This window comes from Salmo salar, chromosome 18, assembly GCF_965601325.2.
Source record: "Salmo salar chromosome 18, fSalSal1, whole genome shotgun sequence".
Lineage (NCBI taxonomy): Eukaryota > Metazoa > Chordata > Actinopteri > Salmoniformes > Salmonidae > Salmo > Salmo salar.
The window spans coordinates 13,474,219-13,497,633 of record NC_138308.1 but is presented as its reverse complement, the minus strand read 5'-3'; the positions used below and the strand labels follow the sequence as shown (position 1 = coordinate 13,497,633).

Below are 23,415 nucleotides of genomic sequence, written 5' to 3'. Positions count from 1 at the left end.
GCCTAATATAGTTTACTTAATAAAAATCAATTTAACAAAGGGTAATTCCCCCCCCCCCCCCCGCCCCCCCCCCCCCTTCCACGGGTCACTCGCTTCAGTTGTAGCCAGTCACTATAGGTTACCTCAGATGCCAATCTACCTCAGTAGGCTAAATGATGAAGCCTTCAATAGAGGAATTGCAACGTGTTGTTGCAGCCAAAGACCTATCACTAACATTCTCATTAGAGCCAAGGAAAGAGCAATGTTTTAGATCAATTTGATGGAGTTGTCTTTGGCAATGAAGGAACCGAGCACATGGCTTGTAAAAAACAAAATGGTGCTGTTTAATCAAATAGGATACCAACCGAAGAGCTGGACAAGCGGCCTAAAGCGACATAGCTGCTCTACTTTCCAACAACTCACCATCAAGCCCAATCGTTTGCGTATTTTACTAAACCCGTGCCATCTGAGGTGAAAAGTGAAATAAAAATAGATTGACTTATGCAGTATTGCCACTCAGTAAAACAAACAATGTTGTACATGTTAATGTATTGTAAATGTTGATATGTGTACAGTGCTCAGCTGCAGGCTGCAGTTTGATGCCGGTGCTGTGCAGAGACAGACCATCCTGCTGGGGTCTCATGTCCTCATCCTCCAGCTTAATCCATCTACCTTTCGGGTCATTTAGAATACGCTGTTATCCAGAATGACGCAGGCCTACAGTCAGTACATTTAACTAAGATACTGTAGGTAAGACAAGCACATACCACAGTCGCATATTGCATTATTTGAATCATTTTCAATACTTCCTAAACAAACACAATAAGCTACATATTTCTGGGTGCAAAAATGAGCGCGGGACGGGAGTGATTTTTATTGGGAAAAGACAGGGAAAGTTCCAGGGGTTATAGAACTGTTGCGGGATCAGGACAGTACAGGAAAATAATTGACAGGACAAGACGGGACAGGAATGGATTTTCACTCCCACGTCAACCTCTACTAGGAATGTCTCGACTATGAGACGTAAATCAGTGTGAACGAATCGTGTATGTCGGGTTGTGCTTTCGAAGTAATGTCCAGTGGTCCGACTGGAACCCCAGTCCCGAGGACGATTAAACTGTCCCCGGTGATTTATGGACAGGGTTATTACAGCATTTTTTGGGGGGTGATTTGTCAGCTTTCTGAACCCCTCTGAATTCAATAAATGTCCTGCTCTGGTCTGAAGGGCTAATCTTTCTGCACTGCTGAGCACACCCTGCTGCCACCTGTGTATGCGGGGACACACTTTCACTCGTGCTCTCACACACACACACACTCTCGCCCGCGCACACACACCTATACAGGTATACATTTAGTGCAAAAGGTAACGTAACATTTACTCTATTGTAAAGGAACAGTGACAATCTGACGAGGATATGATGACATTTGTGATGCCCATCCAAGTGATCCTGAGAGAGAGAGAGATTCAACACACACCGATTCATTCGACCTACGATTGAACACAATCTGCCGCACGTATCCGCAGCAACGAGCCTCTGCTTTCCTGAACGTCGCCCGCTATTAGCCTAGCCTGAGAGCAAATGACCCTCACAGACACAAGCTTGCACCCACAAACCCTTAACCATCGCACCGCATCAAAACCTTAAACAGTTAGTTGCTCATTCAATAATCAGAATGAAACAGGGTTGCGGTGAAAATCAAAGTAAAGATCACGAGCAACTGGTCTCTGCTCAATTAACCGCCTGGAGGAGATGTGACAATTGTGCCATAAGATTGATCCTATTACTGAAAAAGCAGCTGGTGAGTTGGGGCTTCTGCTGATCCCCAGAATGTGCCCATATAAAAAAATATACAATATTATACTATGGTCTAAATACTGTAGTATTACTGTATGTATATACTGTAGTATTCACTGTAGTGTTTTTTTGCTGACTTTACTGTAGTATTTACTATAGTGTTTTTGTTTTATTATCTTTGACATAGAAGTGGAGGCTTTCTCCTTCAGGAAACCTACTGGAGAAATACTAAAAGAGCATGTTTTCCAGAACCTGTAAGTAGGTAGGACTGGGGTCTGAACGGAGAGCTCAGAGCATCTGCTCTTTTCTATAACCTGTATGGAACACAATGTGGTCTATACCATATGTAGGTTTCTCACTTGGGATATGGGGGAGGGGAATGGGCAGGGTATATGCGAATTAAATACTGTAGTATTTACAATAGTAAAAAAAGTGTTTTTGCAGACATTACTGTAGTATTTACTGTAGTATTCTACAACATTCTGTAGTAAGAAATACACATGATCGAGGGACACTACATTGTGTAGTATAGTATTCTACCGTTTATTACCGAATTCCATAGTAAGTACTGTAGTATTCTATAGTAAACTGTAGTATTTTTTTTAATGTGGGTGAGATCAGTGTATCAGATGCAGTGTGTGTGTGCGAGTGTGTGTGGGGGTGCGTGTGTCCGCGTGTGTGTGTGGGGCTGTGATCAGCTGGTGCCCTAAGCAGGCCGCGTTCTTCACCAGACTGACATGATATGATATCACCTTCCTTTATGGTAAGGGCAGCACACACACCACAGAGGAAGATCGAGACATGCAGACAGAAATTACAAAAAGTTAGATAATGAAAGCGAGCGAGAGACCGAGATAGAGAGAAAAAAATGAGAGCATGAGCACGTGAGACAGAGAGAGACAGAGACAGAGAGAGAGACAGAGACAGAGAAACAGACAGAGAGACAGAGAGAGAGACAGAGAGACAGAGAGAGACAGAGAGATAGAGACAGAGAAACAGAGACAGAGAGTGCGAGAGAGAGACAGAGAGACAGAGAGAGACAGAGACAGAGAGACAGAGAAACAGAGACAGAGAGTGCGAGAGAGAGACAGAGAGACAGAGAGAGAGAGAGAGAGATAGAGAGAGAGTATCGTCCTGACACCCTCCTGTGTTTGTAATTACGGGGCTCTGTGAGTGGCGACCACATCGAGAGTGACGGTTCAGTCAGGACGGGGGGATGAGGGTGAACGCTCAAACAGAGACGCCATCTGGACCTGTGCTTTCTTCAGAATAATAATTATCATCCTTCGCCCCCTCCCTCTCTCTACAGTGTACCTGCTTTGTGTCCACCTACGAATACAGAGCCCTGATCCCAGCTAAATCAATCCATCACAAGATGGACTTCAGCTCCGGTAATTTGTGATGATTCCATTTTGGGGGGGCAAATAGGGAGATACATCTCTGTGTATGGTCCAGTTGCCTCATTCTCCTCTATGAAAATATATACTGCTCTAGTTTAGACCCCTAATGGCTGTGGATTCTCTCTAGAGAATACATGGAGAGGAACTAGGAAGACCAGTTCAAAGGTCAGATGATATGGGACCAGCAAGCACCCTTCAGATGACGGTCTTCAGATGACTAGGGGGCTGTGTCATTGGGGGACAAGGTGCCATATTTAGTTGCCCAGCCGGCAGGCCGCAGCTCATATCCCACTGCCATTATTGACTCAGGGGCCCGGTGGGCACAAACCAGCTGTGCCCTAAAGAAAGTCTCCTGAAACCTCTCGCTCTGACAAAAATGAGCAGGGATACTCCCTGTCACGAAGAAGAGAAGAGAAGGAGGAGAAAGGAGGAGGGGGAGGGGGGATGCGCACCCTGCACTGCCTGCTCTGGCACAGACCCCCAATGACACAGCCCCCTAGTCAATTAGCTTAGTGTGGTGGAGCTAGCATAGCCTAGTAGCATAGCCTAGTAGCATAGCCTAGTAGCATAGCCTAGTAGCATAGCCTAGTAGCATAGCCTAGTAGCATAGCCTAGTAGCATAGCCTAGTAGCATAGCCTAGTAGCATAGCCTAGTAGCATAGCCTAGTAGCATAGCCTAGTAGCATAGCCTAGCAGCAGAGCCTAGCAGCAGAGCCTAGCAGCAGAGCCTAGCAGCAGAGCCTAGCAGCAGAGCCTAGCAGCAGAGCCTAGCAGCAGAGCCTAGCAGCAGAGCCTAGCAGCAGAGCCTAGCAGCAGAGCCTAGCAGCAGAGCCTAGCAGCAGAGCCTAGCAGCAGAGCCAGTTGAGTATTTTAGCCAAAATGGCGCCGAAGCAGAAGGGAGATGCTTTACGTGTTCGTTTATTTGCGTTGTTTGTAACTTCTTTTTTTACTATTTTTGTACATAATTTTGCTGCTACCGTCTCTTATGACCGAAAATAACTTCTAGACATCAGGACTGCGATTACTCACCACGGACTAGCAGAATCCTTTTTCTTCTTTTACGACTCTGACGAGCCCGAGGCAGAGGATAAGAAAACCCTCACCCAGAGGTGGCTCTCCTAGTAGCCGGGGACTTTAATGCAGGGAAACTTACATCAGTTTTACCAAATTTCTATCAGCATGTTAAATGTGCAACCAGAGGGAAAATAACTCTGGACCACCTATACTCCACACACAGAGAAGCATACAAAGCTCTCCCTCGTCCTCCATTTGGCAAATCTGACCATAATTCTATCCTCCTGATACCTGCTTACAAACAAAAATTCAAACAGGAAGCACCAATGACTAGATCAATAAAAAAGTGGTCAGATGCTAAGCTACAGGACTGTTTTGATAGCTCAGACTGGAATATGTTCCGGGATTCCTCCAATGGCATTGAGGCGTACACCACATCTGTCATTGGCTTCATCAATAAGTGCATCGATGACGTCGTCCCCACAGTGACCATACGTACATACCCCAGCCAGAAACCATGGATTATAGGCAGCATCCGCACTGAACTAAAGGCTAGAGCTGCCACTTTCAAGGATCGGGACTCTAACATGGAAGCTTACAAGAAATTCCGCTATGCCCTCAGACGAACCATCAAATAGGCAAAGCGTCAATACAGGACTAAGATCGAGTCATACTACACCGGCTCTGACGCTCGTCAGATGTGGCAGGGCGTGCAAACCATTACAGACTACAAAGGGAAGCACAGCCGAGGGCTGCCCAGTGACGCGAGCCTACCGGACGAGCAAAACTACTTCTATGCTTGCTTCGAGGCAAATAACACTGAAACACGCATGAGAGCACCAACTGTACCGCAGCCGATGTGAGTAAGACCTTTAGACAGATCAACATTTACAAGGCCGCAGGGCCAGACGGATTACCAGGACGTGTACTGCGAGCTTGCGCTGACCAACTAGCAAGTGTCTTCACTGAAATGTTCAATCTCTCCCTATCCGAGTCTGTAATACCAACATGTTTTAAGCAGACCACCATAGTCCCTGTGCCCAAGAACACTAAGGTAACCTGCCTAAATGACTTCCGACCGTAGCACTCACGTCTGTAGCCATGAAGTGCTTTGAAAGGCTGGTCATGGCTCACATCAATACCATCATCCCAGAAACCCTAGACCCACTCCAATTCGCATACTGCCCCAACAGATCCACAGATGATGCAGTCTCTATTGCACTCCACACTGCCCTTTCCCACCTGGACAAAAGGAACACCTATGTGAGAATACTATTCATTGACTACAGCTTAGCGTTCAACACCATAGTGCCCTCAAAGCTCATCAATAAGCTAAGGACCCTGGGACTAAACACCTCCCTCTGCAACTGGATCCTGGACTTCCTGACGGGCCGCCCCCAGGTGGTAAGGGTAGGTAACAACACATCCGCCACGCTGATCCTCAACACAGGGGCACCTCAGGGGTGCGTGCTCAGTCCTCTCCTGTACTCCCTGTTCACTCATAGCTGCACGGCCAGGCACGACTCCAACACCATCATTAAATTTGCTGATGACACAACAGTGGTAGGCCTGATCACCAACAACGACGAGACAGCCTATGGGGAGGAGGTCAGAGACCTGGCCGTGTGGTTCCAGGACAACAACCTCTCCCTCAATGTGATCAAGACAAAGGAGATGATTGTGGACTACAGGAAAAAGAGGACAGAACACACCCCCATTCTCATCGACGGGGCTGCAGTGGAACAGGTTGAGTTCCTTGGTGTCCACATCACCAACAAACTAACATGGTCCAAACACACCATGACAGTCGTGAAGCGGGCACGACAAAACCTATCCCCCTCAGGAGACTGAAAAAGATTTGGCATAGGTCCTCAGATCCTCAAAAGGTTCTACAGCTGCACCATCGAGAGCATCCTGACTGGTTGCATCACTGCCTGGTATGGCAACTGCGGCCTCCGACTGCAGAGGGTAATGCGAACGGCCCAGTACATCACTGGGGCCAAGCTTCCTGCCATCCACGACCTCTATACCAGGCGGTGTCAGAGGAAGGCCCTGAAAATTGTCAAAGACTCCAGCCACCCCCTACTCATAGACTGTTCTCTCTGCTACCACACGGCAAGCGATACCGGAGCGCCAAGTCTAGGTCCAACACGCTTCTAAACAACTTCAAGCCATAAGACTCCTGAACATCGAGTCAAATGGCTACCCGGACTATTCACACCCCCCCTCCCCCCCTCCACACCACTGCCACTCTCTGTTGTCATCTATGCATAGTCACTTTGATTAACTCTACCTACATGTACATACTACCTCAACTAACCGGTGTCCCCGCACATTGACTCTGTACCGGCACACCCCTGTATATATTGTTATTTTTTACGGCTGCTCTTTAATTACTTGTTACTTTTATCTCTTATTCTTATCCGTATTTTTTTTAACTGCAGTGTTGGTTAGGGGCTTGTAAGTAAGCATTTCACTGTAAGGTCTACACCTGTTGTATTCGGCGCATGTGACTAATAAAATTTGATTTGATTTGATTTTTGAAACCCACTGTACGCTGGTGCAGATGGCCGCCTGATCAGGAAGACAGGGCTGACAGTCCTCATTATCCACCGTGCACACAGCAACACACAGAGCAATACACAGGCAGATATATACACACACACATACATAGACAGATACACACACAGGCAAAGACAGCAATAGCAATACTCGGAGAGAGAGAGAGAGCATGTATGCACCAGAGGAGGCTGGTGGGAGCAGCTATAGGAGGACGGGCTCATTGTACTGGCTGGAATGGAATCAATGCAACGGTCCCAAACACATCAAACATATGGAAACAATGTTAACTAGTAACCCTAAACCTTGTCCATAAGTTTAAAATAGCCTTTGTCCTCGTGGGGACGTGGGGAATGTCCCTACGAGGGATACTTTTTTTCCTATCCTTGTGGAGACTTTTGGGGATTTCAGTTCCCCACGAGGATAGAAGAACAAGACCACACACACACACACATACATGCGCGCGTGCTCGCGCAATGCAGTGATTTCTGCACTATATACAGTAAAAGAGCAAGGCTGTACCTTTTGTGATACGCTGTACTGTGGTTAGGGCAGGAGCTCAGCCAATCACTCCATGTCAGCTTGTGGACCGGTATATGCTGTACGTCACAGGAGGTTGGTGGCTCCTTCATCGGGGAGGACGGGCTCGTGGTAATGGCTGGAGCGGAACCAATGGAACGGTATCAAATACATCAAACACATGGTTTCCACGTGTTTGATGCCATTCCATTTGCTCCGTCCTGGACATTACTACGAGCCGTCCTCCTCTCAGCAGCCTCATGTGCTGTACGTATGTACAGGGCAGTATTAAATGTGTTTGTACGCGTGTATGTGCATGGCTATACCGTGAGTGTACGGAGCTGCTTTTGAGCAGCTGCTGCCTCAGGAGGTGCTGACACAAAGGAAATGATGAATCTCAGTGGTGATGGCTAAAAATGGGCCAGGAGTAAGGATGGTGCTGGGCTGGGCAGGGAGGCCAGCATATGGTCACAGCGTCACAGTGACATGGACGCCACATGCCCCGGGGCTGGCCTGATGGCCGCAAGGCCTGATCGGCTCACTAGCACCTCTCAACAGACCTGGGCAAGGACAAACTGGAGGGAAGACAGGCAGCAGAGAGACACTGAACTAGAGTGAGACAACGTGAGACAATGAGAGACACTGAACTAGAGTGAGACAACGTGAGACAATGAGAGACACTGAACTAGCGTGAGACAACGTGAGACAATGAGAGACACTGAACTAGCGTGAGACAACGTGAGACAATGAGAGACACTGAACTAGAGTGAGACAACGTGAGACAATGAGAGACACTGAACTAGAGTGAGACAACGTGAGACAATGTGATGATATGAGACATGGATAAACACTGAGCTAATGTGAGCCACTTAAGAGACACAGATACTGAGCTAATGTGAGTCACAGAGACACTGAGCAAATGTGAGACACCCAAATAGACACTGAGCAAATGTGAGACTGAGATACTGAACATGCCAAATTTGGTAAATGTACAACAATGGCTGTGTTGACTGGGCAAATATTAGTAGGCAGTTATGCTGACCCTTGGTCACATTTAGCAAGGACACTGTGAAACACAATGAGACAAGGAGAGACTGATAGACTAAAATACACTGAAACACAGCTAAGACAATACATGACATACAAACTGCACTCAGTGATTTCATTTGCGGATGAACAGCAGAATACTGATGAAACATTCCTGTGCTGCTCTGCATGCTTTGGTTCGGGCTGACATAATTGGGTTGTGCTGTCACAAGACATGCGGTTAAAGAGTTAATGGTTTAATGCTTGTGAATGAGTGGCTGCAGACGTCACATGTTCAGGGCAAGGGAGGTCGGCTGGAGGATTGCAGCTCCGAAAATGATCGACAAACATTTTCAGCCCTCAGAAAGCAAAACCCCCCCCAAAAAATGTTTCAGAGCCAAAATAAAACATTTTAGTGTAGCACATCAGGACGAATAACATTTTGGAGCACAGAAATCCCACGTTGGGAGCAGTATGATAACTCATCTTAACGAATCCAAAGACATCATTCACACGTCTCAACCTCAATATTTCAACTAAAGATAGGCCTTTATTTCAACTAAAGATAGGCCTATATTTCAACTAAAGATAGACCTACAGTATTTCAACTAAAGATAGACCTACAGTATTTCAACTAATCTGACATCTCGCAGCTGAAACATAAAACATTTATAATCCACCTTCAAAAGAGGAGTGGAGAATACTCCATCTTTCCTTTGAGCCGTTAGTGAGCCGGGATAATTGAGGTCAAGGATTGCTCATTTTTCACAGCCGGGTCCAGATTCTCTTTATCAGCATTAAACCAGGGGGGGGGGGTCGAAAAGATGGTTCATTAGGTGAATACCTTTGAATGTCCTTTAGGGCGAGGCTTGGGCACCGGCCCAGAACATTTGAAAATCACCTCAGCCCAGAACATTTGAAAATCACCTCAGCCCAGAACATTTGAAAATCACCTCAGAAAGAGGTTAGATCCTATTATAAAAGGTATCTCCTACTACACCTTGAACTTGGAGCCGCTGACAGAGGGAAAACACATCAATCGTTTAGGTTACGCATGCAAACAACAATCCCAGAAAGTGTTGAAGCGTTAACTTTGTATTGAGAAGTGGAAGAAAAATAGCCTGTGGTCAGAGAGACTGACATAGCAGACCTGCCCTCTTGAAGGTTTGAAGCATTCACAGTTGTACAGGACACTAACAGCTTTCACTGCAGCGCTGTTCTTTGTTAGCTTTTTAAATTAATTACAGTAGGGTAATTAACATTGCAGTATCTAAACAGGTGGTCCAATCCAACATATGTGCTGTGATTAGAGAGAAAGAGCCCTAATTTGGCTAAAGCAGACCCAGAGGGCACACAAGAGTGGTGCGGCTGGGTGGTTAGAGCATTGGGCTAGTAACTGAAAGTTTGCAAGTTCAAATCCCCGAGCTGACAAGTTACAAATCTGTTGTTCTGCCCTTGAACAAGGCAGTTAACCCGCTGTTCCTAGGCCGTCATTGTAAATAAGAATTTGTTCTTAACTGACTTGCCTAGTTAAATAAAATTACAAAAAAAGAGCAATTGCATATGACTCACAGATTAAGATGTCAACCTTAAACCTCTAGGACAGTGGTATTTGAAGTTGTGGGGGACAGGGTACTGAGGATTTCAACTGTATATATAGTGGAAGTTTACATACACCTTACCCAAATACATTTAATATCAGTTTTTCACAATTCCTGACATTTAATCCTAGTAAAAATGCCCTGTCTTGGGTCAGTTAGGATCACCACTTTATTTTATCAATGTGAAACGTCAGAATAATCGTAGAGAATTATTTATTCCAGCTTTATATTCTTTCATCACATTCCCAGTGGGTCTGAAGTTTACATACACTCAATTAATATTTGGTAGCGTTGCCTTTAAATTGTTTAACTTGGGTCAAACGTTTCGGGTAGCCTTCCACCAACTAGCCTTCCACCAACTTCTGACCCATTGGAATTGTAATACAGTGAATTATAAGTGAAATAATCTGTCTGTAAACAATTGTTTGAAAAATTACTTGTGTCAAGCACAAAGTAGATGTCCTAACCGACTTGCCAAAACTATAGTTTGTTAACAAGAAATTTGGGTGAATTTTGGCCCATTCCTCCTATCAGAGCTGGTGTAACTGAGTTAGGTTTCTAGGCCTCCTTGTTCGCACACGCTTTTTCAGTTCTGCCCACAAATTTTCTATAGGATTGAGGTCAGGGCTTTGTGATGGCCACTCCAATACCTTGACTTTGTTGTCCTTAAGCCATTTTGCCACAACTTCGGAAGCATGCTTGGGGTCATTGTCCATTTGGAAGGCTCATTTGCATCCAAGCTTTAACTTCCTGACTGAAGTCTTGAGATGTTGCTTCAATATATCCACATAATGTTCCTCCCCCATGATGTCATCTATTTTGTGAAGTGCACCAGCCCCTCCTGCCGCAAAGCAACCCCACAACATGATGCTGCCACCCCCGTGCTTCACGGTTGGGATGGTGTGCTTCGGCTTGCAAGCCTCCCCCTTTTTCCTCCAAACATAACGAAGGTCATTATGGACAAACAGTTCTATTTTTGGTTCATCAGACCAGAGGACATTTCTCCAAAAAGTACGTTTTTTGTCCCCATGTGCAGTTGCAAACCGTAGTCTGGCTTTTTTATGGCGGTTTTGGGGCAGTGGCTTCTTCCTTGCTGAGCGGCCTTTCAGGTTATGTCGATATAGGACTCGTTTTACTGTGGATATAGATACTTTTGTACCTGTTTCCTCCAGCATCTTCACAAGGTCGTTTGTTGTCGTTCTGGGATTGATTTGCACTTTTCGCACCAAAGTACGTTCATCTCTAGGAGACAGAACGCGTCTCCTTCCTGAGTGGTACGACGGCTGCGTGATCCCATGGTGTTTATACTTGCGTACTATCATTTCTACAGATGAACGTGGTACCTTCAGGCGTTTGGAAATTGCTCGCAAGGATGAACCAGACCTGTGGATGTCTACAATTCTTTCTGAGGTCTTGGCTGATTTCTTTAGATTTTCCCATGATGTCAAGCAAAGAGGCACTGAGTTTGAAGGTAGGCCTTGAAATACATCCACAGGTACACCTCCAATTGACTCAAATGATGTCAATTAGCCTATCAGAAGCTTTTAAAGCCATGACATCATTTTCTGGAATTTTCCAAGCTGTTTAAAGGCACAGTCAACTTAGTGTATGTAAACTTCTGACCCACTGGAATTGTAATACAGTGAATTATAAGTGAAATAATCTGTCTGTAAACAATTGTTGGAAAAATTACTTGTGTCAAGCACAAAGTAGATGTCCTAAACGACTTGCCAAAACTATAGTTTGTTAACAAGAAATTTGTGGAGTGGTTGAAAAATGAGTTTTAATGACTCCAACCTAAGTTCATGTAAACTTCTGACTTCAACTGTATGTATTTTTAGAGTACAGATTATTTTCTGGGTTTTTGAAAAATATCATTTGAAAAATACAACTTTATTGAGATCATGTATTTTATTGGTTTCATTTTGATGAATGAATTGAAGGTTAGGTTGTTAAATGGGGTCCCTTGAAATTCTGGCAGAAAAAATGGGATCCCCACTGAAAAAAATGTGAATACCACTGCCCTAAGATGTGATTTCCTTGAGAATAATTAATTGAATGGCTTCAATACATCTGAGGGGAAGCAGAAGCAGCAAGAGGATGATAAACGATGTGAGAGCAAAACCTATTGATAAAAATTAGGTCACTCATTGCCTGGGCATTTGAGCTTTTTCATGTCTCAATCAATAGGTTTCATCCATTCTCTTCACATGCTCTTTTTCATGCCTACCCCTCAGCCTTACCCCTCAGCACCCCCCCCCCCACACACACACACAGCCGTAATACTGTAACCCTGCCAATGACTTACGTACTCAGCGTTCTGTGGCGGAAAAGGGTTTCAATTACAGAGAGTGCTTTTAAAATGAGAAATGTGAATGCATTATAGAAGTAGACACTGATGTATTCACTCATAATGGTGCTATCGCAGGAAGCACCGAGAAATGATACGGAATAATAGAGAGCATGGCTAATAGAGCCGCCGTGGTCGACTCTAAAGAATAGAGTGAATAAAAAAACGTGATTGATTGTCTCGTGAGGTTGACTGTTTACTCTCTTGACTAAGCTAATAGCATGTTGACCCTGTGACCTTTGGCTGTTGTGGATACATCTCAGTCCAAGGTGCTAAGGGGGGCAATGGGGGTTGGAGTGGGGGTTGGCGGGGTTAGGGAGAGAGCCTCTTAGCTCTTTTCCTTTTGAATGTCAGCCCTCTTCAGTTGGCTTCAGACAGAAGAGAAGGATCATATTAAAGGGATGAGGGAAAGCCTCTATCGCTTCACTTGATGGAGCGTCTATGACGAGCCGTTATTATACATTGCTAACATACATAGTTATCGTGCATTATCATACAGTACATTAACATACATAGGGCTCTATTTTCGGGCTGGAAAATGTGACTTTGTTAAGGCGGCGCTAGTGTCAAACGCGCGGTCTTATGCAATTTGGTCTTGTAAAAGCAAGCGCTTTGTAATCTACCTGTCTTATATCAGCTCGCTTGCGCTGAGGTGGGAGGGTGTGGAAATATTTGAGGTGCGTCCTTAAAAAGGTGCACCAACGTGCCAATGACAGGCAGCGTTACTGGTGATAGTTAAGACTAAACCAGAAGCTGATCTTAGCAGTAACGCAATCGGTTACAGAATCGATTTAGCCAGCAGAGGCACACAGCAGCCTAATCAGTAACCTAACCGGTAACATATGACCAATGTTTCATTCAAATATCACGAGCCGCAAAACAGTCAACTGACATTCCAGTTTTTTCTTTATATTGGAAAATGTTTGTTCCGTGCAGCTTCTGTGAAAGCTTTGGACTAATTAGATCCATGTGGAAGTCTGTTTAGGAACATCCAGTTATTACAAGACTGTTTATTGGTTCTTCTTGATCCATTATTTTGTTGATAGATTACACCTTCGAACTGTCAAACTGCGGGAATTCCAATCTCTGTCCTTGGTGCTGAATCCGCTTGTAGCCTAGCTCTTTTGTTTGTTTACCTTTTACGTGGCAAAGTCCCTAATAGGCCATATCAGGTGATGGTAGGCTAATCTAATTATAGCGCTTGGGCAAGGTCCAATTGTCCATGGCATGAACATACATTTTCGAAGTGTGAATGCAATGTGTGTAGACGAATATTTCCAAGTTGAAGCCAATAAAAAAAGAACTAGATTGGCTACATGTTTTTTTTATAACTAAGCTTATTGTAGGGTTAGTGTATACTTAAGCAATAAGGCCCGAGGGGGTGTCTGGACACAGCCCTTAGCTGTGGTATATTGGCCATATACCACAAACATCCGAGGTGCTATTATAAACTGGTTACCAACGTAATTAGAGCAGTCAAAAGAAATGCTTTGTCATACCCGTGGTATACGGTCAGCCAATCAGCATTCAGGGCTTGAACCACCCAGTTTATAATATTTAATGAACTCTATTCAATGGATAGGGCAAGCATCCATGCCTCCTGCCGAAGAGCCCTTAGGACTACGTGTTATGCTCATGGAACGAGAGGTGCGATTTATGACATCATGCTTCTGACCCGATCCTATTTAGAAATAGTGTTGTTGGTTTAAAAATCAGATTGATTGTTTGTCGTTTAATTTGATTGAAAAACAAACTTAGGAGAAAGATTCACCGTCCGCGGGTTTATGGTGAGAATGTACGTGGCTTGAACGTATTGTGATTTACATTTCAACTGCTATTTCTGGAGAAGTACAAATATGACCTGTCAGATGGTTCCATGGTGTTTATAAAACATGACATTTGCGAGCTGTATAACGGTGAGTGGACATTCCCCCTTTCTCTTTATATTGGATCTTTATCCAGCTCCTGTCAAAGGTTTTGACTTGCATAAAACTCTACATAGTCTAAGTTGCCTTCTCTGTATTATACGCCCAAGGGGCGCAATTATGGTGCCTGTAACTGTATATAGACATAGCCTACTTAAAACAAGCTGATGTATAGTTTTTATTATGATTTGATTAGAATTAAACGTTCTTTTTGGGCCTTATCGACGGGGCTGCTGTGGAGCGGGTCGAGAGCTTCAAGTTCCTTGGTGTCCACATCACTAACAAACTATCATGGTAGAAACACACCAAGAAAGTCGTGAAGAGGGCGTGACAACACCTTATCCCCCTCAGGAGACTGAAAACATTTGGCATGGGTCCCCAGATCCTCAAAAAGTTATACAGCTGCACCATCGAGAGCATCCTGACCAGTTGCATTCCCGCCTGGTATGGCAACTGCTCGGCATCTGACCGTAAGGCACTACAGAGGGTAGTGCGTACGGCCCAGTACATCACTGGGGCCAAGGTTCCTGCCATCCAGGACCTATATACTAGGCGGTGTCATACGAAGGCACAAAATATTGTCAAAGAGTCCAGTCAAAGACTCCAGTCATCCAAGTCATAGACTGTTCTCTCTGCTACCGCACGGCAAGCAGTACTGGAGCGCCAAGTCTAGGTCCAAAAGGCTCCTTAACAGCTTCTAACCCCCAAGCCATAAGACTGCTGAACAATTAATCAAATGGCCACCTGGACTATTTGCATTGTTTTTACACTGCTGCTACTCTCTGTTTATTATCTATGCATAGTCACTTTACCCCTACCTACATGTACAAATTACCTCGACTAATCTGTATCCCTGCACATTGACTCAGTACCGGACCCCCTGTATATAGCCTCATTATTGTTATTTTATTGTGTTACTTATTTAACATTTCAATTTTTTTACTTTAGTTTATATTTTCTTAACTCTATTTTCTTAAAACTGCATTGTTGGTTAAGGACTTGTAAGTAAGCATTTCACAGTAAGGTCTACACCTGTTGTATTCAGCGCATGTGACAAATAACATTTTATTAGATTTGATTCATCAATAGCCTAGTGACTTTAATCTTGCTTATTGATTACGTTTGGAATGTCCATGTCCAGACTGTAATGTACACTAGGCCTAGCCCCTGTATCAGTATTAATGCTATAGCCTATGTTTAACAATGTATTTCCATGTTGAAACAATGCATTTACAACAATGTGCACTATAAACATGTTCAACATATTTAGCAAATATGGGGCGAACTAGGCTATAACGGACTAACGTTCAAGTTGATGAGAACGCAAATAGGATAAAAGACTGTAAACACACAACTTGAAGCAACCACATAGCCATGGAGCGTGTTCTGATTGGCCAGTAAGGGGCCAAGTCTTGACACACCCACAACTTGTTTCTTCATCAAAACCCAGCCTTTTCGCGCCACCGCCGGCTCATTCCTGCGGTGAAAATACACACCCCTGAGCCTAGAACGCTACCGCCAAAGCTAAGATCTACCATTGCATGAGGTTTGTTTAAATAAAGTTGATAGTCTATCTGCCACAGCACTCGGGCTGAGGTACTCTAGCCGTCATTCTAACCTGTTGATACCTACAGACTCAGTACAGAGGGTAAGATGTGCTTTTAAACACATACAAGGGATATCACAGGTTTTGCTGCTGCATAGACAACAACACACCATATCAACTAACCAGGCCAAAATTCCCCATCATCTTCACCATACTTATCCCTAAGGGAACTTATCCCCATCCATCCTAATGCTGCAGTGCATGCCGTAAGTGACGGGATCATTACTCCACAACACAGGGATGGGATCCAAGATAATTCTGAATAAATTCACTTTGACCCCGCCCCCACACCCAACTTCACTTCTGAAATAACGAATTACTCCAATTACGTGATGAATAGGACCACTTTGTCTAATTGTGAGAGGAGCTGGAAGGATTCTCTTGTCTCTCTGGGACTCCTTGATGCTAGAGAGAGAACGAGAGCGAGCGAGCAAGAGAGAGCGCGAGAGAGAGGTCAGACAGACAGACAGAGAGACAGAGAGACAGAGAGACAGAGAGACAGACAGACAGACAGACAGACAGACAGACAGACAGACAGACAGACAGACAGACAGACAGACAGACAGGCAGACAGACAGGCAGACAGGCAGGCAGGCAGGCAGGCAGGCAGGCAGGCAGGCAGGCAGGCAGGCAGGCAGAGAGAGAGACATAGAAGAGTGAAAGAGAGTGAGAGACAGTTAAGCAGAGGCAGACACAGAGAGCTACAACTATGGAGAGATATAGAGAGTGCCCTGAGATCAAACTGCATCCTTCCACAACTTTTAATGGCGAAAAGGAGACCTTGGAATCGTCCCTCTGTGTGTGATTACCATTCGCTGACATCAGCCTGCTTCTGTCTGTCTAAGACTCTGAGTGCATTTGATGAACTCTGTTAGTCTTCTTCTTGTCTGGCTAGTGAAACACTAACTATCCAGGGGAAGTCAACTTCCCACTGGACACACACTGGTTGAATCAATGTTGTGTCCACGTAAATTCAACGAAATGACATTGGACCAACATGGAATAGACATTGAATTGACGTCTGTGCCAAGTGGGTTGTTTCTTGTTAACTGTCACTCTAGTAAAAGCATGTTCACTCTTCAATGTGATTTCCCAGGGTGCTAGTGGTCTGTACCAATAGAAAAGACAATAACACTTAGCTACTAACTCAATGAGGATAAATTAGTTTTCACCAGTGGTGGAAGAAGTATCGAATTGTCATACTTGAGTAAAAGTAAAGATAACTTAATATACTTATAATAGAAATCGTCTCAAGTAAAAGTGAAAGTCAACTAGTAAAATATTATTGAGTAAAAGTCTGAAAGTATTTGGTTTTAAATAAAAGTAGAAATCATTTTAATATTCTTTATATGAAGTAAACCAGATGGCACAATAATACAATTTAAAAAAAAAAGATGGATAGCCAGGGGCAAACTCCTACACTCAGACATCATTTACAAATGAGTCTGCCAGATCAGAGGATGTAGGGATGACCAGGGACTTTCTCTTGATAAGTGAATGAATTTGATAATTTTCCTGTCCTGCTAGGCATTCGAAATGTAACGAGTACTTTTGGGTGTCAGAAAAAAGGTAAAAAGAACATTATTTTCTTTAGTAATGTAGGGAAGTAAAAGTCGTCAAAAATATAAATAGTAAAGGAAAGTATTTATACCCCCCAAAAATGACTTAAATAGTACATTCAAGTATTTTTACTTAAGTACTTTACATCGCTGGCTTTCACACACTTTATATACAGTTAATGTGTGCAAATACATTTGGTTAAACGACAAATACAGTAGCAGTACCCAGTGGGGGGCGAACACACACACACACACACACACACACACACACACACACACACACACACACACACACACACACACACACACACACACACACACACACACACACACACACACACACACACCAAAAAAGTACTTAATCATCAGTGCCTTGACCTTACTGTGCACTCTCATGTCTGTATCTCTGCAACACTCCTCTCCTCCCATCCATTTGAGTGTGTATTGGACTTTCAGGGGCTGGGACAAACATCCTAGAGTACCTGAATACCTCTAGCAGTGATTCAATTCATCACCCTTGTTACCGAGCAGAGCAGCCCTGCATGGCTGGCTGCATTGACTGTCCATTGAGAGCATTCATCTGCACTAACAACGGCCTGGGTTTGTGCATTCAGTACTCAGCCACGTCGTCTGCCCCGGGCCACTGCACAGGCACATCACTCACAGGTGACAGCTCAGGGCTCAGTGCTCAGAGGAGGGGACTCATCACACACACACACACCCGAACAGTACCAACCGGGACAACTTTTACCTCAGTCATATGGTCACTGATACGTTCTGACCATGAACATCTAGACACGGTTCGGTAGTACCGTCACTGAAACGGACGTGATCGCCTGCCTAGGACACACCTGTCGTGTATGATTAATAATGGAGGTAGTACTGTGATGAGTTACCTTGCTGGACACCTGTGTTCCCCAAGCTAATGCCTAGGCTATAGCTCAGAGGGCTAACATAGTGTTGTGGCACGGAGATTACCCGGATTCAAACCCAGTCAGTCACACTGACACAGACGACGTTGTAAAGCCCGAACCCAGAGTGAGCTCATGGAGTGAAATTGAATTGCAGAGATTCCTCATCAGCATTCTAAAACCATGACTCACAAGCAGGCATTTGCACTTGAACGTCACTGGAGAAAAACACCAACTAATTGCGAATTCCCGCTGAATAGCTTTGATTATGACATGTGTGAGACCTAAATTACACTGAAAAAATATATAATCGCAACATGTAAAGTGTTGGTCCCATGTTTCATGAGCTGAAATAAAAAAATCCCAGAACTGTGTGCACAAATTTGTTTATATCCCTGTCAGTGAGCATTTCTCCTTTACCAAGATAATCCATTCTACTGACAGGTGTGGCATATCAAGAAGCTGATTAAACAGCAGTATCATTACACATGTGCACCTTGTGCTGGGGACAACAAAAGGCTACTTTAAAATGTGCAGTTTTGTCACACATCACAACACCACAGATGTCTCAAGTTTTGAGGGAGCGTGTAATTGGCATGCTGACTGCAGGAATGTCCACCAGAGCTGTTGCCAGAGAATTTAATGTTAATTTAGCTGTCATAAGCCGCCTCCAATATCATTTTAGAGAATTTGGCAATACGTCCAACAAGGCCTCACAACCACAGACCATGGGGGGGGGGGGGGGTGCTGCTGAGGAGTATTTCTGTCTGTAATAAAGCCCCTTTGTGGGGAAAAACTCACTGTGATTGGCAGGTTCTGGCTCCCCAGTGGGTGGGACTGGCTGCCAACTGGGTGAGCCTATGCCCACCCATGGCTGCACCCCTGCCCAGTCATGTGAAATCCATAGATTAGGGCCTAATGAATTCATTTCAATTGACTGGTTTCCTTATATGAACTGTAACTCTACATTTTTATTCAGTATAGAAAATCATAACCGGAGGCTGTTAAAGGCGACAGATTATACACACATATGTAAGCACACACACACACATGCACACCCAAGCACGCACACACACACTCCCTTCCCCACACAGACTTCCTCTATTATCACTTGTCACTCGCAGCCGATACACACAGGTGGACTGGGGTTATCAGACAACTATCTCCTATAAAGCGTGTCCTATGTGGGTTGAGATATAGCCCTCCATCCCCATACTCATTTATCTAGTTTCATTCTTCACCGCACACTACAGCAGGTCACAACGGAGGGGAGAAGAAAACACCGACCTGGAGCTTCACGTATGATCAATGTGGAGGCCGAGCCCAAGCTGCAGACGATATTTTACACGCCAGCCCCGACTTTAGAAGGCGGAATAGCGCTGACGTCTGCAGAAGCCAGTGGTTTAGCGTCGCCCGGGTGATACTGGCAACAGAAAAGCACAGCTGCAGACTAGCGCAATGAGGATATTGTATATGTGAATTCGCCCGACCTGTTAAGAATCAGATTGTATGTCGTACAATACCCGACACTCAGACACATACGTGTAGTCAGATCATGCAAACAGAATCAAACCAAGTCTATTACTGCAACACTGTAATGTCCCTTACTAATCCAGTCCACGTGCATCCAGGCTAAATCAATTACTGATTTGAAGGATAGCAATCTGCAATGTCTATTGATCAGATAAAACACACACACATAAAGAGCTAAGGGAAACGGGCAGGGGCTGATTCCACTATATTTAACTACATGTCGTCTGTGGTTATTATTGGAAGTCAGGACTGAGTTCGATAGAGGAAGTGAAACCAGTGTCCCCATCCTCCCTCTGATCAGAAGGCATATGTGCTTAGACATCTCTCTGTCTGTCTGCACGTCACAGCACAGCACTCAAACACACCCACCTTATCAGTCACATACAGAACAGACTAACAGGAAGACACAAACAGACAGCAACACTCACAAATTATGGTTTTTATGCATTGCAGGAAATGCGAATGTGTTGTGTATTCAAGGCTTATAAAGGGTGTAATTTCCACTTTAAAATGTCTGACTTGATTTGCCCAAATGACAAACATATCAACTCCTACAAAAAAAACGTCCATTCGTTATAATCAATTTCCTGTTACTCCAGGAGTATTTTCATGCTGTAGCAAACTGGCTCAAATGAAGATCCCACATCTGTATGGTCTATGGGAATGTATTCACGTTATGTTCCTTTTTCTAGTCTGTCCTGTGACTTAGTGTGGAATAAATACGCAAGGCTTTCCAGATGAGTGGGAGTGCTGTGCAAAGGGATCGTCTTGCTTCACACACAGCTGTGTTCCAGCACCACCCAAATCCAGCATCCCTCGACCCACCCCTCACTCACACCAGCACAGCCTGCAGCTCCATCAAGCACTGATGCCTCAGACCAAGACCAACGCGAAAAGCAAAAACTCGTGAGAGAGTACGTCTGTGATTAACCGGCACATTCAGACAGGTTAGACCCCCGCAAGAACGTGGGTGGGGGCCGTGGGTCTCTCGTCTGAGCTGATAATCTAATGGTAAGGAATCGTAAAGATGAAGATTTATGAACATATGACATGGCAGATTGACAATAATATGCACAGACTTCTATTTAACTTTGGCTACATTTGGTGTGTTGTTTCAGCCCCAAATCAGCTGCAGCATATCGGCCTAACCTTCCACTGACCGAATGAATATGCCAGGCAGCAAAATCTACAGAAAGCACTTGTTTTGCGCACCCGTTGATTTGATATGGGCAGCTAGAAGTTCTTCATTACGTGTTCTTAAAAATGTTCATGTGATAACATGACACTTTTCCCCCAACCAATCGGGTAATAGAATAGCCTAAAGAAACGAAATAAACAAATTCTCTTTACATGCACACTGTAAAGAAACCGTACTCCGAATTCACCAAAACATTTCTGAAATGACCGGTATATAGCCTATGGAGGCAAAGCAAGGCGGTTACCACAGTGAACGGCATTACATGCTCTGGAGATGAACTGAAAAGGATAAAACCCGATCCTAATCTCAAAAGGCTTCCCGCTTCCAATAAAACCTCACTCTAATGAGTCCATTCAAAAGTTTGATGTCTATAAACTAGTCTAGTAAGCCTAAATAATTGAAATGGTGAAACATAGCAGCAGAATGTCGAGGGGAAAGAGGCTGGCTACCCAAAGAGATGGAAGATAGAAGAAAATGAAGGCTAAACCCGGTGGGAGCCAGCACCCCTGGCGCCTAATCCACCAAATTCCCCAACAGTCTCTCTAGTACTCTAACTCCCACACATTATTGTCTATATCATCTAGATTCTAGAATATACACTTCATGATGATGATTGTCGACACAGAAGTACAGAAAACACAAAAATATACTTTGGCCTAATAACATGCGCCAAAGACGGTTAGGATGCACTGAGTGAGAACGGTTTCACTTCATTGTGCTGTGAGGATAACCGTGCAATTGCTTCAAATATTATCTGTGTAGGGACAAAGTACCATATCAGATAGGCATTGAAACATTCCTTCAAAAACAATTTTCCAAATGTAAACATATGTCATTTTTTTCTGCCACCTCATGCATTAATGATTTATTAACTTGAATTTGAGTCCAAATGCGATATCCAGTTTAGGTTAATTCTAGAATAACTCTCTGGAGAATATGTGAATCAGTAATCAGATTTTAATATGTGTTTATGTTTAGGTAGGCTATATGGTTTCACCTGTTTAATCCACTTTTTTTTCATGTCAACATAAAGTATTAAAAGTACCGGTGTACTCTTCAAGTGAAACGCCTCAAGGTTATGGGGCTTGAGTAAAACGAATGCAAACCAGGGTATTTGCAACAATTCAGAACTGTAAACTAGCCTACTGTTGTGTCTGCATTGATATAACTATGTTTCCAATGATGTCAACACATTCACGCCTCTGTAAAATGTATGGCTCATGATTCCAGTCCACAGAAAGCAACAAATACTCCCAACGCCGTCCTATGTAAAAAAAAAAAAAAAAAAGGAAGGAAGGAAGGAAGACTGCGCTTTCACTATGAGAAACTCGGTCCATGCGCATACCCTACCACATGTGTAACCTCAATTTAGGGTGCTTGTCTATTCACACACATTGATCCCAAGTTTACCTTCATCAAGCAGCCGTTCGAGGTGGTTAAAAATCCCGCAGAAGTTGGGTAGGCTGCTCATCAGTTTCTTATCATTCATGAGCTGCATGAGATAGTCTGGGGTGGGCTTCGGTTTCTCCTTCGATTCCATTTCCCCAACCATATTCCAAAAAATGAAGAAGAAAAAAATCTGACCCAAACTGAACCAACAATGGAACAAAAATAAATATGTTCGCGTAGGCTATAAATTAATAAATATGATATAAAAACACAAGAATACAAAAAATAAATCAGTCTTTCTCACTCCTCCTCACTGTCTCTTGTTGGTAAACGCAGTGAGCTGTTCCGTCTCCTGGTGCTGCGTTCAGTTTCTTTACGCAATGCACTGCAATTCTACTACACCGTCTGGCTGTCAGCTCTTCCGAGGACAGGTGATAAAATAAAATTAAAAAGAAAAGGAACAATTTAATACAAATATGAAATGGCGGAGAGGTAGTTTTTTCTTATTTTTGTTACCCTTATAATTCCACAAGTTATCGGAATGAATAATCAACTCCCGCGTGTCCACTGCCCTTGATTTATATTTGAAACGATTGGTCTTCTTTCTGCTTTCTCCCACCGAAGTTCTTGAGGCTGTGAAAATGTTCTTTTCCCCGAGTTCCCCAGAGCTTTCTGTGTATTGTTATGTGTGTGTCTGCACACTGGAAACGTCTGTCCCTCCTGTCTCTATTCTCGATAACGGAGCTTTTTCAATGAAGCTGGCATTTGGTCTCCTGAAACCGTCTGGCTGTGTTTTGCGAGCCGGTCACATGACCACACTTCACAGCGGAGTCTCTCAGCCGAGATCGCGGGCGCGCGCACCGCCGGGGCCGAGTGTGGGAGGACAAATGCGCTTGCGCTTGCACATACACACATACGCGCACACGCACGAACAGTGGTGTAAAGTACAAACTTCTTTCAGGATAGGTGGGTCCCCTGCGGGACGGTTGAGCTAACGTAGGCTAATGCGATCAGCATGAGGTTGTAAGTAACAAGAACATTTCCCAGGAC

The 23,415-nt window shown here is 44.2% G+C and overlaps 1 protein-coding gene and 1 non-coding gene across 5 annotated transcripts in view; both read right to left on the bottom strand.

Annotated features, from left to right (window-relative positions):
- The window catches only part of qkib (QKI, KH domain containing, RNA binding b), a 92,002-nt gene extending 68,824 nt beyond the window's left edge, over positions 1–23,178 (bottom strand). For 3 of the 4 annotated variants that reach the window (XR_006760324.2, XM_014154100.3, XM_014154097.3), the window contains exon 1: positions 22,387–23,178. Coding sequence is in view for 3 of the 4 variants with exons in the window: in XM_014154100.3 (XP_014009575.1) it covers positions 22,387–22,528 (142 nt within the window). In the remaining variant the exon portion in view is untranslated. The remainder of the gene's footprint in view (positions 1–22,386) is intronic. The other variant, XM_014154099.3, reaches the window with a different exon arrangement.
- LOC123728818 (U7 small nuclear RNA) lies at positions 1,967–2,021 on the bottom strand. Its single transcript, XR_006760590.1, has one exon. It is a non-coding gene; the product is annotated as a U7 small nuclear RNA (small nuclear RNA).
- Positions 23,179–23,415: the final 237 nt, after the last annotated feature.